This window comes from Saccostrea cucullata, unplaced genomic scaffold (genome assembly GCF_032062105.1).
Source record: "Saccostrea cucullata isolate Sc308-1 unplaced genomic scaffold, CSIRO_AGI_Scuc_v1 ctg1783, whole genome shotgun sequence".
NCBI classification, from domain to species: Eukaryota; Metazoa; Mollusca; class Bivalvia; order Ostreida; family Ostreidae; genus Saccostrea; species Saccostrea cuccullata.
In genome coordinates this window covers 228,215-247,244 of record NW_026928505.1, presented here as the reverse complement: position 1 = coordinate 247,244, position 19,030 = coordinate 228,215, and the positions used below count along the sequence as shown (strand labels likewise).

Sequence of the window (19,030 nt, the reverse complement as noted above, 5' to 3'; positions counted from 1 at the left end):
TATTTACCGATATTTGCAAGACTTTGTAATAAACAGCAATATCTTCGTGTTTAAATTGAAAATAATTAGTGATTTTCTCATATTAAAAAACAGCATGTCTTTAAAATAATTCTCTTTTTAATGTGTCGTTTGGATGCATTCGGCTTCAGCCAAGCGCTTGCACTCGGTGACACGGAATGTTGTTTACATCTAAAACCGTGGCGACATCAGCTGAGATTTGCAGTGGATTTAAATGCAATAACCACACAATCCTTAAAGAAAATAGGGATAAAGTAAGAGAATGATGTTTTTGACATACAAATATGCTAGGCCTACACAATTTTAAAAAGATTATCAGTATCTTTTTGTTGAAAACAGAGAACCCCTCTTCAGATCTATGGTTGTAATTTTATAGAATTTCTAAATTAATGAAAAAAAAATTGAATTTTTTTTGTTTACATGTACATTAAAAATATTTATTTAATACTTTTATCATTGTAGCTGTCAAGAGTTTCAGGCTTTAAGAATGAATAAATAAAAAAAATGCATCATTTCTCCACAGGGTATGTATATTTCTAAGGCATAACCATTTCACATTTTTAAACCGTGCATGTGCTATACAGTTTATTTGTTTTTTTTTTCATTTTGGTATAGGAGAAACTCATATAACATAAATTCACTACAGTATACAATGTAGCATAATTTGTTTTGTCAAATGTAATGCCATTTTATTATACAATGTATATTTAGTAATCTCATAGCATATAACTGCATATATATTGTGTTGTAGGCATAGATATTCCCAAATGCTGGACTAATGGATTCATTCAGGCAGCAAGTTAATCCATCATATAAGGGAAATGGTATGCTCAATATTAGCTATAAAGCATACAAAGTTTTGATAATTTAAATAAAACTAACAAAGAATCGAAAACATGTATACATTCTATGTTAACTGTTTCAATGCATTTTTTATTTAATTTGTTTAAAACACAAATTTCTTTCAATAATGGTATTTCCTTATTTTCTCATATTTTCAGAATGAATTTTATCCACAAGAACATGAAGTGAAAGAAATAATGTGCACCAGCCCAGCATTCCTAGTCTGTCGTTGGATTTGAAAAGAAATGTTTATTAAATAAATTTTCTAGATAAATAATAATTTGACTTTTTCATTATATAATATTTACTGTACAGGCGTTGAAAAGACTATTATTAAGAATTGAAAATCTTAACTTGCATTCTATTTTGTGTGGAGGGTACTTATTTCCAGCATGTGCATTGTGTTCATTTATTTTTCAATAATATTACCAACAAGAGGCCCATCGCTCACCTGAGCACTAAGGGTAGGAAAAAGTAGAAAATGGCTTTGTATTGTAAAGTTTAAATCCAAAAGTAGTCCCATGACCAATCATTTTTAGAAAATGATTTCTAAAGAATTTTCCTATATATTTCTATGTAAAACTTTGGTCGGCCATTTTGGCCCCGCCCTACCCCCGGGGGGTAATGATTTGAACAAACTTGAATCTACACTACCTGAGCATGCTTCCATATAAATATGATGAATTATGGCTTTGTCATTCTTGAGTAGAAGATTTTTAAAGAATTTTCCTATATATTTCTATGTAAAAATTTGGTCGGCCATTTTGGCCCCGCCCTCCCCAGGGGGGGGGGGGGGGGTCATGATATGAACAAACTTGAATCTACACTACCTGAGCATGCTTCCATATAAATATGATGAATTATGGCTTTGTCATTCTTGAAAAAAAAAATTTTTAAAGAACTTTCCAATACATTTCTATGTCAAACTTTGGTCGGCCATTTTGGCCCCGCCCTACCCCCGGGGGTCATGATTTGAACAAACTTGAATCTACACTACCTGAACATGCTTCCATAAATATATGATGAATTATGCCTTTGTCTTTCTTGAGAAGAAGATTTTTAAAGAATTTTCCTATATATTTCTATGTAAAACTACGGTCGGCCATTTTGGCCCCGCCCTACCCCCGAGGGTCATGATTTGAACAAACTTAAATCTACACTACCTGAGGATATTTCCCCATAAGTTTCATCTTTCCTGGCACAGTGGTTCTTGAGAAGAAGATTTTTAAAATATGCCACCAAATTTTCATTAATTCCCAATTATCTCCCCTTGAATGAGGGCGTGGCCCTTCATTGGAACAAACTTGAATCCCCTTCACCCAAGGATACTTTGTGGCAAGTTTGGTTGAAATTGGCCCAGGGGTTCTTGAGAAGAAGTCAAAAATGTGAAAAGTTTACAGACAGACGGAAAGACAGACGGACAGACAGATGGACGCCGGACAAAATGTGATCAGAAAAGCTCACTTGAGCTTTCAGCTCAGGTGAGCTAAAAACAGGAGACAAGAGATCCCCCTAATTGATTCAAAATAGGATAGGGGACCACCTTTTGATTCTGAGGGAAGGGGGAGGGGGTTCTGGCGAGTTTTCCGAGTCAGATTTTTTCATTTCCATGTCAATGAAGGACTGTGGCAGATTAATATTTATTTCCGATCAATAAGATGAAGGACAGATTATTTATGTATTTTCCTCCCCATTGAAAAGTCTAATAATCAATAAAAAAAAAAATGTAAAAAAAACAAACAAACAAACAAAAAAAAAAAGAAAACAAACTCTGATTCGTGGGAGGGGGAGATCACTGATCTGCAGGTATTTATTTCTAAAATCTGCCAGCCCCTCTGACACCCTCAAAATAAAATGGCTGTCCCCTTAACAAATACAGGAGTATACCCCAATCCTTTCTTATTAGTTCTTAAAACTTGTAATTTAGTTTAAATCCCTTAATTAACAGTAAGCGGTCTGATTGAAAGCGATCGTAGAACATGATCTCGTATGCAGAAAGAAAAAAATTACAAGTGTCTTTACCATAGGCGTTAGAAGCAAAATGAAAGGAGGGGCTAAACAAAAGGTAATGGTATATATATCTAATTAATTATTAATGGATGCTATATCTTAATTAACCATTAGTGTTCTACATAAATACATGTATATCGGCAATATTCTACCTATGTGTGTGTACTACATGTATATACACATCTTTGAGGAAATGCGAGAGGTTTGAAATACATTAAATCTATACAATGTATGGAGAACGAATACACAGGATAGAAAAAAAAATGTCAGGGATTTTTATGCACACCGTTTTGATTTAGTAAGAAAAAAAGAATCCCGTCCTGTCCGCATGTATATAATTTATTTAAAATTAACGAGGTAAACTATTTCAAGAACTCAAGAGTTATCTCCCATGCTGGGTCAATGATGCGTTTGAAAACTATAAATAGATTGACTCTTCCAAGATTTCAATTTTTAATCAAAAAGTGCTAGGACAAGGCGACAATCTCTAAAGTATGTTTTTATTTTAAATTATTTATTTTATTGTATAGTTTTCAAAAAGTGATGCTCATTTCTTTGTAATCCTTTAGTTAATTTATAGTTCGCGATGAAATTGGGAAAAGATCCTATTTTTAACGCATTACTGTCTGTTTTATCTGAATAACTAAATTATATTGAAAAACTAACTGAATGAGCATCACTTTTGAGGAAGTATAGATACATAGAGACAACATAAAACATTGTGCAGTTAATTTTTTGTTTGCCTGGCTCTTGCACTTTTTGGTTAAATTTGACATCTCATTTTTTGACCTAAAATCGGATCCGCCGTGACCTCAGGGAGTCAAATGATGTCAAAAAATACCGATGTGAAAAGCGATGGACATACTCTTCAAGATAACAAATAGCTATTTTCACTAGAGTGTCTTGCTCAGAAATAAAACTTTTATACATTATATGTATCGGATTTCGTGAGTTTTTATAGAAAATGTTGCCTTAAGGTACTGCGTTTCAGAAATTTTTGGTCCGCTCTGGGTGCGTCTTTGGTGCACTCCGGTTTCCCTCGGGGTCAGCTCTGGGTCCGGTAAAGCGAACCCAATCGCATCATCTCGGGTCTTTCCTTCAGAGATCGGAAAATTAACCTCGAATGTATTAACATCAATTTATACATATTTATTCTTAATATATAGGATAGACGGAGTTAGAAGTTCCTTCTGGGATAGTTTAGGTAATATCATTACATTGAATAAAGTTAAACTCCATATTTCACAGATAACAGGTCTCCATGCATTTATTCCAAAGATAGTGAAAGGGAGAGTTGTGATGGCGCATACCATATACATTTTTTTTCGTTTTTCCGCTAGTCGGAAAGGCCCGAGAAGTTGCGATTGGAGCGAACCAAATGTTCGCTTTCTGGGATCGCTCTACGCACTCACGCGTTTAATCTTGCTGATACTAAGCCCAAGCCCTTGTTTATTCTAATACAGTAATGTAATCGATCATTGTTTTTGCGGCGATTGAAACATGTATGGTGTACATGTATACAGTGATATTATGAGAAACATTACGAAATGTTCCAGAATTCAACTGTGCATTCGATGTAGATTATTAATTGATTTCCTTCATTTCTCCACTCTTGGATTTCGATCCCGAGAAATTCAAAGTTATTTAACAGCGGACTATTAGGCATTTATTTTTCTTTATTTATAACGCGAAAGCAAAACAGAGGAGGAAGAAAAGGTATTGAATTTACTTTTAATGTATTGAACGGTGTACAAGTGAAACTTAGTTACGAAACCATCTAAACAAAATACTTTTCAAATCCATCGGTTACATAGTTTAAAATAGTATGTTTTCCTATTCCTAGTTTAAATGTATGACAAACACGTGAATTATGATATCTTATCTACATATTACCTTATTGAACACGTTATATGTTTAAATGTCATTTATACACATTGGAAGATCTGAATAAATATTTACCGAACATTTTCTAAAAAAAGAAATACATTGGATTAAATCATATCTTCATTACGTTCAGAATTATAGAGCGAGTATGATTATATAACCAGAATGAAAAAGAAAACGAAAAATTTAAAATTGTTCTTCCGATAAAAATATATAAATATGCACATACCCCACCCCTATTTCACATACACACACATAAATGAAATCTAAAATTATTATAAATATTTCTTAATGTTTAAATATATATAAATATATAGGTAAAATCAAAACCAAAAATTATATCATAACAGTAAACTCTGTACATTAGACTAGATTTAATAATTAATCCTGATGATTTTTTGTTTATTTTCTTTGAGTCCCCCCTCTCCTGTATTCGAATTGATTTCTATAAGCCTGCTGCAGCTTTTCTTCCAAATAATATACAGGGCGACATACATTGAATTTTTTCATGCCCAAATTCAGAAGATCAAAAATTCTTATGTGATTTTTGAATTTCAAGGAATATGTAAATTGAGATAATGGAAATAAAATAATTGAATAATGGCACGTACATTTTCTTGAACTGTATCTTGAGATTAATAGAATCATTCATTACTACGAGTGTGGGATAGTGAAATTCCACCAAGGGGACAAGATTCACAGTCTAGGACGAGGCTTGGCTCGATCCGAGGTGGAATTTCACTATTCCCACACGAGTATGTAATGAATGATTATTTTTCTCGCATCATTTTATCCAAAATAATGGCCAGTCAATGACGTCGCCATGATGGGGCTAGATTTTTTTTTTAATTTTCCATCTAAATAAATTAAAAATCTAAATACACAATCGGTTAGAACGTACCTGAAAATGGTTTACACTTAGTGTAAACCTAAAATAGTTTTCAGTCCGTGTAAATTAATCAGATAGATAAAAACTGAAAATAAAAAACTTATCAATCCGAGAGCGTAAAAGAAGAATCATTCCACGATCTAAAAATAGTGCCATTTAAAAAGGGAAAATACGACAATACTTTGAATGAAAATAAGTTTATATTAATAAGTTAAATGGCAACATTTTAAATACATGTATGTGTAATATTTTTTTTTACATTGTAACAATTTATTTATATAAAGTCGGACTGTGTAGTAATACACAGTGTAAGACAGAAAAATCTCACACTGCTGTCTCACATCGGACAAGTCAATCTTACACTGGTGATTATGCGAGAAAATGAAATCATACATATGTCAAAGACCAGTTATTTTTCTTTTCTCCTCTTTTTTCAGTGAAAGCTGTTATAAAAATTATTATTTAAGACATTTACTGATATATATACCCGATTCATATTTATCAATGGACTTCAAATATAAAAAAAAATCGAAAGAAAATAAAGAAATTAATATACACGTAACATTCTACCTGGAGAATCAAAATGTAATGTATTAATTGCATAAAAAATAAATTGAATATATAAACATAACATACAACCCAGAGAATTAGAATGATTAAATATAAAATAATATTTTCATAACATAATAAATTTACAATGACTGTAAATGTACAATAACACGCTTTGCTAAGATTTACACTGCTTATTCACTCGCTTACTTTGAATGCACAATGTTTGGAGTTCTATCGAGTAACATCAACAAATTGGATCTTTTATCCCAAGCGACAGATCAATATGCCATTTCGAATGATCGACGCTTTGTATGTATAATCAGTAATCCTGATTGACAGCATACATGTGTGTTTTATTTTAAATTACTTATGCAGTTACTGTAAGTCACTTTGTATTCGCTTGAACTTTATTTTCGCGTAATTATGCGAGTCTGTCTGCTCGCAAAAAATTTGTTCTCGTGTATAATTGTGATATTAATGTTTATGTACAATAGAAACCACAGCTCGCGAAAATTTTGTCTCGTTAATAAATATCGAATAGCTTATTCCGAAAATAAGGTGTCGCTAAAATAAAGTGTTCTACAGTATTATCGGTATAGGTAATAAAACATGTTTTTTTTTTCGACCTCGTCTGAAGCTAAACTATTAAATAAGTAAAATGTGGAACAAATGTCGTTAGTGTACATCTATTGCTATGCATGCAAATATAATTTTTCTTTAATCTTCATTTTATATAGAAAGAAATTTATTTTACTTACTTAAAAGAGCTAAAAATCCAAAAACTTGCAACTTAACAATCATCTTTGTTTTCTTTTTCCCTTTCGTAAAAGAATATGAAGATACAAAAGGGAAAAGAAAGTGAGAAATATTGGCAATTTCTGACTGAATTTCTACTAAAATGGTATATTGATCATTTAAAAGATTTACTTTTATCTAAGTGATGCAAAAAATGGCACCTTGACGTCAAATATGTTTTAAAATTGTTAAAAATAAATCATTATTTTCAGAATGAAGACACTTCAAGATAGGATTCTTTTAAATAGCTTTGGTTTGAAAACAATCAACATTGTAGATTGCATGGTGCATAATATTGTCTTTACCTAAAAAGAGGGTATTTGCAACCAGTAAATAGATGATGGATTTATTTGTGATTCATTCATTCAGAGTGATAAATATATCACGGATTTCAGAAGCAAATTCTTTTTTAAAAATCTTTTTTTATTGCATGAAACATTTTTTGTCGTGTTTTAGATGTGTAAATATCCTACAAATATTTATAATTTCTTTTGATAATGACAATGCAGGAAAGAAAATCATGGTGAATTGTTCATTACAAATCACATACATTTAATAATGCTTTCAATCAACCTGTTTATTTTTTTTTAGATTTGAACTGTTATAAACTTTATCTAAATACTATTTACATGAATACATGTATCTAGAATAACATTAAAATAAAATTTGGACATGATATGATAAGTTCTCCTTTTTTCATCCCCTCCGTGATATTCGGTGTCTACAGGGCAATGCGATATCTCAATATAACGAACCTGTTATCATCTCTCTGAAAAAAATGCATAATGATTCGAAGTTGTAGGGTACATAAGTCACAGAAAGGTCAGGAAATATGTCATTTTTCGAATTTTCAAATTTTTATGCAAATTTTAATCCATTTTATAACATATCCTGTTATAGAACACGCATAGCACAAGCTAGCAAATTTTTACTAAATTTATATATATCATTTGTTGCTATCAAATACTTCTTGTGTGTAGGAATCTCAGAGACGCAATCATGTGCTCCATGTTTCTCGAAGTGAAAAATATTTCAATTTAATGAAATTCATTCACTATTCAGGAAACTCCTAAAATATCAAATTTTGGAACTCTCTTGTGGTCTCACTATATTCTTTGAATCAATTTTTAGCCGCGTTTTAAACAAGCGATACTTTAAATTCCTAATAGAAAATAATCGTTTTTTTCGTTTTTACATCAAATAGGAGGCCAAATGAAGCTGTTACCATACCGTGCTCCCTGTGCTGTGAAACGTTGTGAAAGTGAGACGTAATTATAACGTTCCTAATTTGTTGTCCTGTGGCGATGGGGTCGTTACCCAAGAGTGATTTATATTTCTTTCATTTAATAGATAGATTGGGGCATAAGTAAGCAATGTTTTATTTGTAGGAAAACGTTAATTTTTCAAAGATTTATGGCAGTTGTTTCAACAACTTTTGCACAAAACCACGTTTTTATCAAAAGAAATGTAGTAAGCAAATAAATTCATTTGCTAAGTTATCGATTTGATTAATTTATATTTTTAGTTTAGGAAACCTCTTTTTTAGCATAAATGATATAATTTATCAATATCGAAAATTTAAATGTAGGTAATATGTTCGGTGATCGTTACAGATATCATATATATTTGATTGTAGCTTCACGGCTTTCAAACATTAGCCTAATGTTTTCTACCTGTTAAGGTGAAATTAAAAATTCAAATAATTGAAATTTCAAAATATGCAGTCAAATTCAAATGATTTTTTTTAAATTTCCCTCGTCTTGATACTGTTACATGGTAAGTTGGTCCCATCCTCAGGTTTATAAAATTAGCAGTCAGAAAAAAAAATACTCAGAAAAATATCTCTAAATTCATAAAGTAATGTAAGAAGGATATGGAGATAACGAACAGTATTCAATATCAAAATCTATAAAACAATACAAAATAGAAGCAGAGCAAACGCGGACCTCTGAAAGATCAAAGATTATGACGTGGAACACACGGCGAATGTGACTGGTCAGCAGGGGATGGTTACTCCTCCTTGGCACCTGATTCGAACTTTGTGTGTTTACGTTTGCTGTGATGCATGAACACTTATTACCACTATACGATCACAAACATTATGACAATGTGTCATGTCTGGAATGTCACCGAGTTTAAGGGACATTCATCATATCCAGTAGATTTCATCTACCCAAGAGATGTCATCGAATTGGAGGGATATTCAACCCATTCTACGAGATGTTGCCGTAATGAAGAAATGATGGTTAAGTGGATGTCGCCATTTTTTTTTTAAAGGGACATTCGTCATAGTTCGATCAACAATTCGGGACATTCTTATTGGACATCTGTGTGTTGTGTGTTATGGACATTTTAAAGTGAATAATTCATAGACATTACAACTCATTGTGTTAGTTCGTTATGTGTGGAAAATATTTAGCATTGCTCTTAAGAAACGCGAATTTTTTTTTTCGCTAAACGCGCTAAAAAGAATATACAAACAAACATAATTCCTCATTTGAAAATAATCAACATCAGTATTATTTAATTAGTTGTTTTATATAAACATAACAAATATTTTAATAAGATTTTTTGCTTTTTATAAGTTTGGTAAAATGACAAAAAAGATTTTCCCCAAACACTATATGCATTATAAATCTAAAACGACACACAAATATCTTTCGTTCTATCTATCATTTGAATAACAGGATCTACTGAATAATTAAATAAAAATCTATTGAAATACATTTTAAATTTGATATTTCTTTTCTTTTTTCAACCACTTTCAAAATGACTCCTGTTTTTTTTACATATATTTTTTTTAATATTTGAGTAACAAACAAGCAATAAAAAGGGAGAAATTAAAAAAAAAAGTAGTAGTTGGTTAGTTATATCTTTAAAAAATGTAAATCAGACGCAAATATCTTTTAATTCAACGGCTTTAAAAAAACTAAATTTATAAGATTTCATCGGAATAAATCAGTCAAAACATACGATTCTCAATTCATTATATACCGTTTAGAATAAGAAATCAAAGCCATTTTGGATCAAAAACAGCTAATTTTCAGTAAAAATGGAACTAAGTATCGTAAGCTTAAATACTTTGTCATTTGCAAAATTAGTAGGAGTTGTTCCGTTTTTTTTTTTAAATTGAAGTCATTATCTTAAAATTCGTTGTTAAATGCGTTCTTAAATGTAAAACAAAGAAAGATACCTTCTTAAAACTTTTGAAATCGATATAATTTTAGAGCATGGTGATTTTTCTGAAACAAGTTTTAGTACATATATGTATTTAAAGGAAATGGCCAATTTTTTAATAGTCAATACAAATATTTTTGAAGAATGGATAAAGATGATTAATTTTAATATCCCAGCCCATTTTAGAATATACTTATAAAACTTAATCATATTCAAATGTTTATAGCTTGTAGGATCCTATCGCTTTTTTTTAAGTGATTGGTTTGAAGTTACTGTAAATGGCACAAGTCCTATTCAGATCAATCACTCTTTGAACGAGATGCCGGCAAAGGTTGACGTACAGGTCAAGGTGGTACATGGAGGTCAATCATATATATTTCCTGGTATTGGATCAACACAGAGGGATGATGACATAGCATCGGAATATGGGGGCGTGGCTTACCTTTATAATTCACAACACTTGAAAGTGTTTGTACCAGTTGTATGGCAGTATACTAGTGGTTTTGGATGATTTATTACAACAGGTAACTAAAATCCTCAGTAGTATGTATGCCATGATGCAATGCCTTCCAATTTGACTTTTGATATAACCTCGATTCTCTGTTCCTGTGGTGTAAAATACACACTGAGAGTTGATTTTTTATCCTTTGTTCTTGACCTGAAAGTTTTTAATTAAAAAAAAATTACATAATTTTAAATTGGCCATAGCATTTGCTTTCACATTATACATGTGTCTTACCTCTAGTATGTTCTATATATTTCACGATATATGACCATGTGACCTTGATTGTGAAATTTAATCTACTTTTTCAAAAATGATCTCTTTCCTTGTAAGTTTAATTTGAGTGGAGATTGGGCCTTCATATTTCAAATATGTGTTATCGGTTTCAAAGTGATTCCAAACACGCCGATTTTTCACCAATAAACCTCGACCTCCGTGTTTGACTTGAAATCATAACTTTGGTTATACCTTTTTAAATGACAGATAATTGGATATTCATATTTGATACAATATGACCTAAATTTGACATCCCCTCCACTCATTAACCGAAAGTGGGAAACGTTTATTCTCTGAATTCGATTGTTCCTTTTTCTGTTGAATAGGCAGTAGTTCACATAGTGGACCATTTTCCGGGACGTTTATTAATGGTAGAGTTCTGATCAGACTGTGGACTTTGTCAGATTTACCCAAACCTATTTTAACAACACATTTGGTTATCTATAGGGGAATTAATTACAATGGTCAAGCTCAGCAACAGAAAGAAGCTAGAATCAAACTGAATTGCAAATCAACAACGACAGAGACAACGCCTTAGGGTGATATTGTTGTTTTATATTGGGTTAACGAAATTTATTTTACAGGTGTTATTTTAAAAAAATGACAAAAAGCAGGAAATGCAAAAAATCAAAAGCTGAGTTTTCATTTTTTCTAAGTATCCTGAAAGGAAAAAAATTAATAGATTGTACATGTATACTGTTTAACGTCCCTCTCCAGAATGTTTCACTGATACGGAGACGTCACCATTGCCGGTGAAGGGCTGCACATTTAGGCCTATGCTCGGCATTCAAGGCCTTTTAGCAGGGAGGGATCTTCGCCTCGGTCAATATAAATATTTATCTGGTGAATAACAAACCATATTCAACACCAAAAGAGTCCATAATTGTATATTATTTTAATTTCGCTATGTTCGCGATTCATCATTTTTCCGCGAAATTAAACCATCGTGAATTCTATTACTAGTTCTTTTAAATGTTTATTTTCTAATAAAAAAAAATGAATTAATTTCTTGCAGCGTTAAATTAAAATAATCCGAATTGGTATTTTTTGAGATATCATGAAATATTAACACCGTGAATTAAAACGACTTTCAGTTTTAGACTCACTTTTATTCAACACGTTCAAAAATTGTATTTGATTTTCAGTCATTATTCATTATTGAATGACTAAAAATCCTTAAAAAAGAAATTTGACAATTCTCATTTTCAACATTCCCTCCCTTTGTTATTTTATTAAGTTCCTTTCTGCATATATCTCTCTTGTATCGATACAAGAAAACCTTTCGAAAGAAAAGTGCCCTAACAGGGAAAAAGAAGCTTCGATGTCGTTCTGATGACTTCAGACCCTGCACCTTATAGACGTTCTACTTAAGTCCAATATATGTTCTTCTTGAGGAAAAAGGGATTGTAGCGATACCAGTCCAGTGGAATGATATAACAATTTTGTGTAAGAAAATCTAGACAAACTCTGGATAGACTAAACTGAGGTTAACATACTTAGTATAGATCAGTTCGTAGAGTCGAGAATCCGTCATTCAGCACAAACCTGCGGGAAGAAGAGACAATCCAAAACAGGGTTGACAAGCTCACAAACCAGCACATCGGTATCAGGTTAAAGTACCTAAACTCGACGTGTTGTCGTAACTTACCAACTTCATCTTAAGGGTAGATTGGAAACTTTCCAGTCCTCTAAGACAACGGATATGACTTTTAATGGTGGAATGATTCTTTTACAAACTTGCAGAGCAGCAACCATTGTATTAGGAAGACATACGTTAACGTCTGTTAGCCATAACATGATTGTAAGAAATCATATTGACTTTAAATATTAAAAAACACCAATTTGGATCTACGAAGAAATCCTTCTAACTTTGTACCTTTGTCGTGCCCTGGGTTTTGTATTTACTTTAAGTTCATATCTGAATCCACATATCGTTCATAATATTAAAAAAAACCCATGTTCACTCCTTAATCTCGTGAAAAACACATACATGTAACTCGTTGGATAAGAATCATATCCAGCTAGAAATCATGTGAGATCCTTCATTTATGTTTTAAGATTATTCTTTTCCACAGACGACCCTTTCCAGCATGTGACTCCTTGTATTGGAACTTATCCTGATTTGGTTACAGTCCATTTGGTGTTACATGATGGCTACGTCACAGATGGAACAGGTGCTTTGGATTAAAAATATGATTTGATAAAATAAAATCTTGCGAATATTTATGGATGTGATAGCGGAAAAAAGTTGAAATATTCTCATTATTATTTATTTTTTTGAAGATCAAATAATGTGGACGGATAATTGTCTCTTCGTAGCCAGGTCTCATATTGCTCCTTTTCTTCTATAGATAGACTAAGAATAAAACAAGAAAGGATTATGAACTTTATGTGAATTTATTTCAGGTGTGACCCCCGTTATAGCTTATCATGAAGACTGAAATCTTATCTGCGAGGTCATATTTTGTTTTAACTCCGAACTCAATCACACTCTGGGCTCAGAGTAAAAACGGTTTGTTTCTATTTCGTAAAAAAAGAAAACAAATAAAATTCTCTTTTGCTGTATTACACACTTCAAATGATCTATATACACAATGTAAAACATAGGTCTCAATGAAATTATTAACTCCCTAATACTTTATCTGTAATGTTGATTAAAATGACCTTATGTGAAAGCGCTCAGAGGCCATTTGATAAATCTTCCAAACCATCAATGTCTATGGTATTATTTGGCATGTAACACACTACATTTCTACAGAGGATTTGGTAGCTTGCTACTCTGACGGCTGGGGCAGTGAAGATCTTAGGTATTCATCAGCTGACGTTATCATTCCTGCATGAAAGTTTCCAGTCACAGACATCGAAATAGTAAACTCATTCACTTATATTTGTGGTTAAGCTAATTCTGGATTACTACCTGCAACTTTTCCTATTGACCTGGATAATGATATAATCAATGTAGAGGTATATTTTCCAAAAATATAATTATTTGGTTTTTACTTTTAGGTAACTTGAGTAATGATCAATGATATAGATCTATTGCTCTACATATCTGATTTTGTCGTCATGTATGGTATGTCGTTCATCGTCCGTTTTCATTTGAAAATTTTCAGCTTGCTTTTTGTGAACGCGAAACCAATTTCAACTGAATTCATTGTTTGTATTGTCAAAGAAATGAAGTTGATTTCATTGTCAGTATCTCCAGGAGCCGGGAAATGAATTAAGCCTTAAAAATGAACGCAATTTTAAAATATTTTATTTACTATGAGCAGAACATCATATCAGGGGGTATGAATTTTACGATAGATCCCTTTTCTTAAACTGCATCATCCAAATGGGAAAATTGAAATCAATCTCAAATGAGTAAATTCAAATTAAAGTCCGTCCATCAGGAGTTGTGGTGTTAGTTTTTTTTTCTCCCTCTCTTTCCTTGTATTTGTTAGCTGAAGGATAATTTAGACCCCCTTGCTTGTCGTAAAAGGCAACTAAATGGGGCGGTCCTTCGGGTGAGACCGTATTAACCGAGGCCCCGTGTCACAGCAGGTGTGGCACGATACAGATCCCTCCCTGCTCAAAGGCCGTAAGTGCCGAGCATAGGCCTAAATTTGCAGCCCTACACCGGCAATGGTGACGTCTCCATATCAGTGAAATATTCTGGAGAGGGACGTTAAACAGAATACAATCAATCAATCAATCTTCTCTGTGCTTGTATATTTTAGATAGGATAATTTAGATGCTTCATTTAAATGAATAGATCGATGACAACTTTTGAAATTCAAGGTCTCTAATGTTAATGTCAAGAGCTCTGGTGTTTTTTTATACAGCTTTTAATTGATCAGAAAGTGAATTTTAATATCAACAGTCTCGTTTAAAGTCATCATTTCGTAAATTCTATGGTCGATACAATGACCTTGTCAGCAAATACAATTTATCATTGAATGAAATGCTATATTTTTCATACCAATTGTTAGTCCATTATTTATACACTGAATTGACGACGGATTTTTTCCGTTATTTCCTGATTATGACAACGAGCACACGGCGGGTGTGACCGGTTGGCAGGGGATGCTTTCCTCCATGGCACCTGATCCCACCTCTGATGTTTCGGAGGTCCGTGTTTGCTCTGCTCTTATTTTGTATATTGTTTAATGGACGTTGAGATTGAATACTGTTCGTTATTTCCATATCCTTCTTACATCCATAAAATATGTGCCCCTTTATAAATAGCAGAAAAACTAAGTGCAAAATAATGATCAGAAAATGTGTATTTTCCAAAATTGTACAAATCAATGCCCATGGCCCAGGAATTTTGTGTAAAGGCGGAATTCCTCTCACAAGGGGAGATAATCAAGAAAATACAAAAATCGGATAGGGTCATTCAAAAATCTTCTTCTCAGGAACAACTGGGCCAAAAAAGCTGAAACTTATGTGGAAGCATCCTGGGTTAGTGTAAATTCTTAATTGTTCAAATCATGACCCCCGGGGGATGGACCATAAAATGGAACTAAAGTTTTACATAAAAGTATATCGGAAATATCTTTAAAAAATCTTCTTTTCAAGAACCGCTGGGCCAGAAATTCTAAAACTTATGTGGAAGCATTCTAGGGTAGTGTAGATTCTAAATTGTTCAAATCATGACCCAGGGGTATGGCGGGGCCACAATAAGGAATCCAAATTTTACATAGTAATATATTGGAACAATCTTTAAAAAAAAATTATTCTCAAGAACCATTGGGCCAGAAAAACTGAAAATTAGCATCCTAGTGTAGTTAAAATTCAAAATTGTAAAAATCATGACCCCTGGGGTAGGGCGGGGCCACAATAAGGAATTAAATTTTTTAATAGAAATGTATAGGGAAAAAAACTTTCAAAATCTTCCTCTCAACTACTTGGTCAGAAAAGCAGAAACTTATGTGGAAGCATCCTGATATAATGTAGATTGGAAATTTTCAAATAATGGCCCCTGGGAGTAGGGCGAGGCCACAGTAGGGAATCGAAATATTAAAATTATATTAAATAAATATTCAATATTTACTAAGAAATTATAGGAAGAAAAAAGAATTACTATTCAATATTTACTAAGAAATTATAGGAAAATACTTTATAGTTATCCATCAAGAACCACTAGGCCAGAATGACTGAAATTCATGTGGAAGCATCCTGGAATTATGTAAATTTTAATATGTCAAAAATTATGACCTGTGGGGTATGGTGGGTCACAGTAGGCCACTGAGGAAAAAATCTGGTTAGGAATGGCATGGTCAAAGCTTTGCAGGTGAGCGATGTGGCCCGTGGGCCTCTTGATTTAAGATTTCTTGACCTGTTTTCCACAACAAAAACCATTCCATGGGTAGATAAGTCAATGTAAAACAGATATAGATGTTCTTCGAAATAATCATGGTTTAACATTCTTAATCAAGATTGATGAATTTACGATATTCTATAATTCCAATTTCTCAATTACACAGGTCAAGGGTTTATCAGAGCCTGCAGGGAGAATGTTTTACGGAGCCGGATCTGCGAGTCTCGGGTATCCTTCGGAGGAGTTCGGAGGAATTGTTTACGGATACACGGAGTCTGAAGTACTGATTTGGACACCCACTGGTCCGTCTGGTCACCTTATTTATATCAATGGCGTCTGGGGTGATGGGATTGATAGCATGCACGTTGACACCGTAGAGATTACAATAAAAATCATCCATAGTTATATTTCTGGTATGGTTTATTTCGTCCTATACATGTAGCTATAGGGATCTATGTAAGTGCGTCTCTCTATGCATGCACTGGAGTGTTGCTTTTTATATTTTTGTTAACATACATATATTAAGAATCGTTTCCGTTAAATAAGAAAACATATGACGATTTCGTCGACAATGTGTTAGAAAGATACATTGAATATTTAAAAAAAAAAAAAAAACAACAACATAGAAATGTATTCTACCACTTCTGTATTTCTTGAGAAGTGAATGATTTATACAGAAAATCCTGTCTTTTTTTATCTAGACCTCCATCTCTTAAAAATTGGACAATCTTTCCGCAAAACAACTTTCTATTATGTTGAAAATACAATAATGAAACTGCAACTTAATATGGAAAGGACAAAATTTTACAATACGATACATCCAGATCTACAAATGAACTGTCCAGATCCTATTGCCTGAAAAAAAGTCTTACTTAAATAAATATAAAATTATCGCTTTCTGTATTTAAATGTGTGTGTAAAATCAGCTGAAATCTTAAATTTTAAAAAAAATATTAGCAATGCATCTGTGGATCTAAATGGTAAAAGGTTCCTTAGAATTTGTTTTTGTCATCATTTTATTATTGTTATTTTTTGTAAGTGGATAGACCTTATTCACAGGTCCCTGTAAATAATTCCTGGATAAGTCCCTGCGATCGAATAAAGAGTAACTAATTTCTCTATGATTATCGTGGTTTATTTTTAAATTCAATAAAAGTAATCCAAATTCATAACTCCTCTGGCACCGATTGTAGAGTGCGCCTCACCTCCGGATATTGTTAACGCAGTAAAGGTGTATAATGGTGTTCGAAATGGAAGTCTGGTGTCCTACTGTTGCCTGCCGGGATATGTCAGCAGTGGGGAATTTGATGTTTTACCATGTAATGGTACACACTGGATGGAAACGAATTTTACATGTAACCATTTTTGTAAGTAAAAAAAGTTTAAAAGGAACATTTTATGTTTTTATAATAGTTGGAAAAGGAATAATTTTTGATAACCGGTATAAAATACATAACAAGTATATTAAGAGGGAAATGTGCGTATGTTTTTTTAGAATACAAAATACGGACCAAGTATTTTGTATATTATTCTATATATTTCAACCAAAGACAACTATGGTTTCTGTTTTTGAGACATTGTCAAAGATGTTTGATTTTATGAGACGAGTACATTAAATTGTATTTTATGAGACATAAACTTTTATATATTTGCATAGCGCTGGCAACATCAGAAGTCCTTTTCAGCTCAGTTGAAGAAATTGTACGCGATTTGAAAATTCCAAAAAGAAATACAAGTTCATATGACAGAAGTCTTATGTGTGCCTTTGATCCGCGCCAAAGTTCAATGGCAGTCAGAAGTGTAGGAGTCGTCATATTGTTCCTGGTTGCTGCACTACTAAACATAGCTGATATTCATACATTTCTGGAGGGCAGGATGTAGTATCAAATGCCACCAAGCATGACATTTTTTCTACATTTATGAGAAAGTACAAAAAATTTAATTTTTATTCATATTATTTTATCTATATTTTTCTTCTTTTTGCATAATTGGAATGATGTTTCATCCATATTAATTTTGTAGTTTCATTGATTGATTATTTCCGGATGGAAAACTAAAACGTAAATATGCGCGCAAAAATGTGTGCGCAAAAAAAAAAAAATCCAGACAACAAATGTATAAAAATGTTATATGTTATTTTACTTACCCCTTGTTTAATATTGTCATTGACATTGATTTGGAAGACAAGATGTTGGCAATCAAATCAGAAAATAATTTTGTAGATGTATGTCCACTTCATATTAAAATATTTGAAATGTTAATCATATCTGTTTATGAATAAGACAGACAAAATTTATCACAATTGGGAAGACAAAACAAAATCCTCATTTAAAAAAAAGTACGAATGGCTTTGGTATTTAAAATAAATATCTGTCATTTTATTGTCCCATGGTTACATCTTGATGTTATGAGATAATTTGAACAAAAATCAAATCAGTCTCTCAGACTACAGAAATTAAAAACATCGAAAAAATGTTTTTTTATTTGTTCATCTTCATCTGTTGTAATATTTTCCATGAAAAGATTTATGTTGCCATTTGTATCATTCAGTTTCAAAGATTATTTTTTTCGATTTTTTTTTTAAATTAAATGAATATTTCTCTTGGGTTAAGTACTATAAGCCATTGAAAAAAATGTTTGTGTCCCATTGGTACTTAATGCTAAAATTGCTTTTGTCCCATGGTTTTCTTCGATAAAAAGACTCATTGTCCTATGCCCATTTGTACCTGTTCCGTCACTGTGATAAATTTTGCCTGGTCCCTAAACTGAAATATATATATAA

General features: G+C 32.3%; 1 protein-coding gene across 1 annotated transcript; it reads left to right on the top strand.

Annotated features, from left to right (window-relative positions):
• The first annotated feature begins 16,444 nt into the window (after positions 1-16,444).
• On the top strand, positions 16,445-18,129 carry LOC134277797 (uncharacterized). The gene is made up of 3 exons (XM_062760104.1): positions 16,445-16,661; positions 17,442-17,573; positions 17,906-18,129. Exons 1-3 carry the CDS (start codon positions 16,445-16,447, stop codon positions 18,127-18,129), a joined length of 573 nt encoding a protein of 190 aa, XP_062616088.1.
• Positions 18,130-19,030: the final 901 nt, after the last annotated feature.

Coding starts and splice junctions, on each gene's coding strand:
- LOC134277797 (XM_062760104.1), top strand. CDS start 16,445: ATGTTTTACGGAGCCGGATCTGCGAGTCTCGGGTATCCTTCGGAGGAG. Junction 16,662..17,441: donor CATCCATAGTTATATTTCTG/GTATGGTTTATT, acceptor CACCGATTGTAG/AGTGCGCCTCACCTCCGGAT. Junction 17,574..17,905: donor TGATGTTTTACCATGTAATG/GTACACACTGGA, acceptor ATATTTGCATAG/CGCTGGCAACATCAGAAGTC.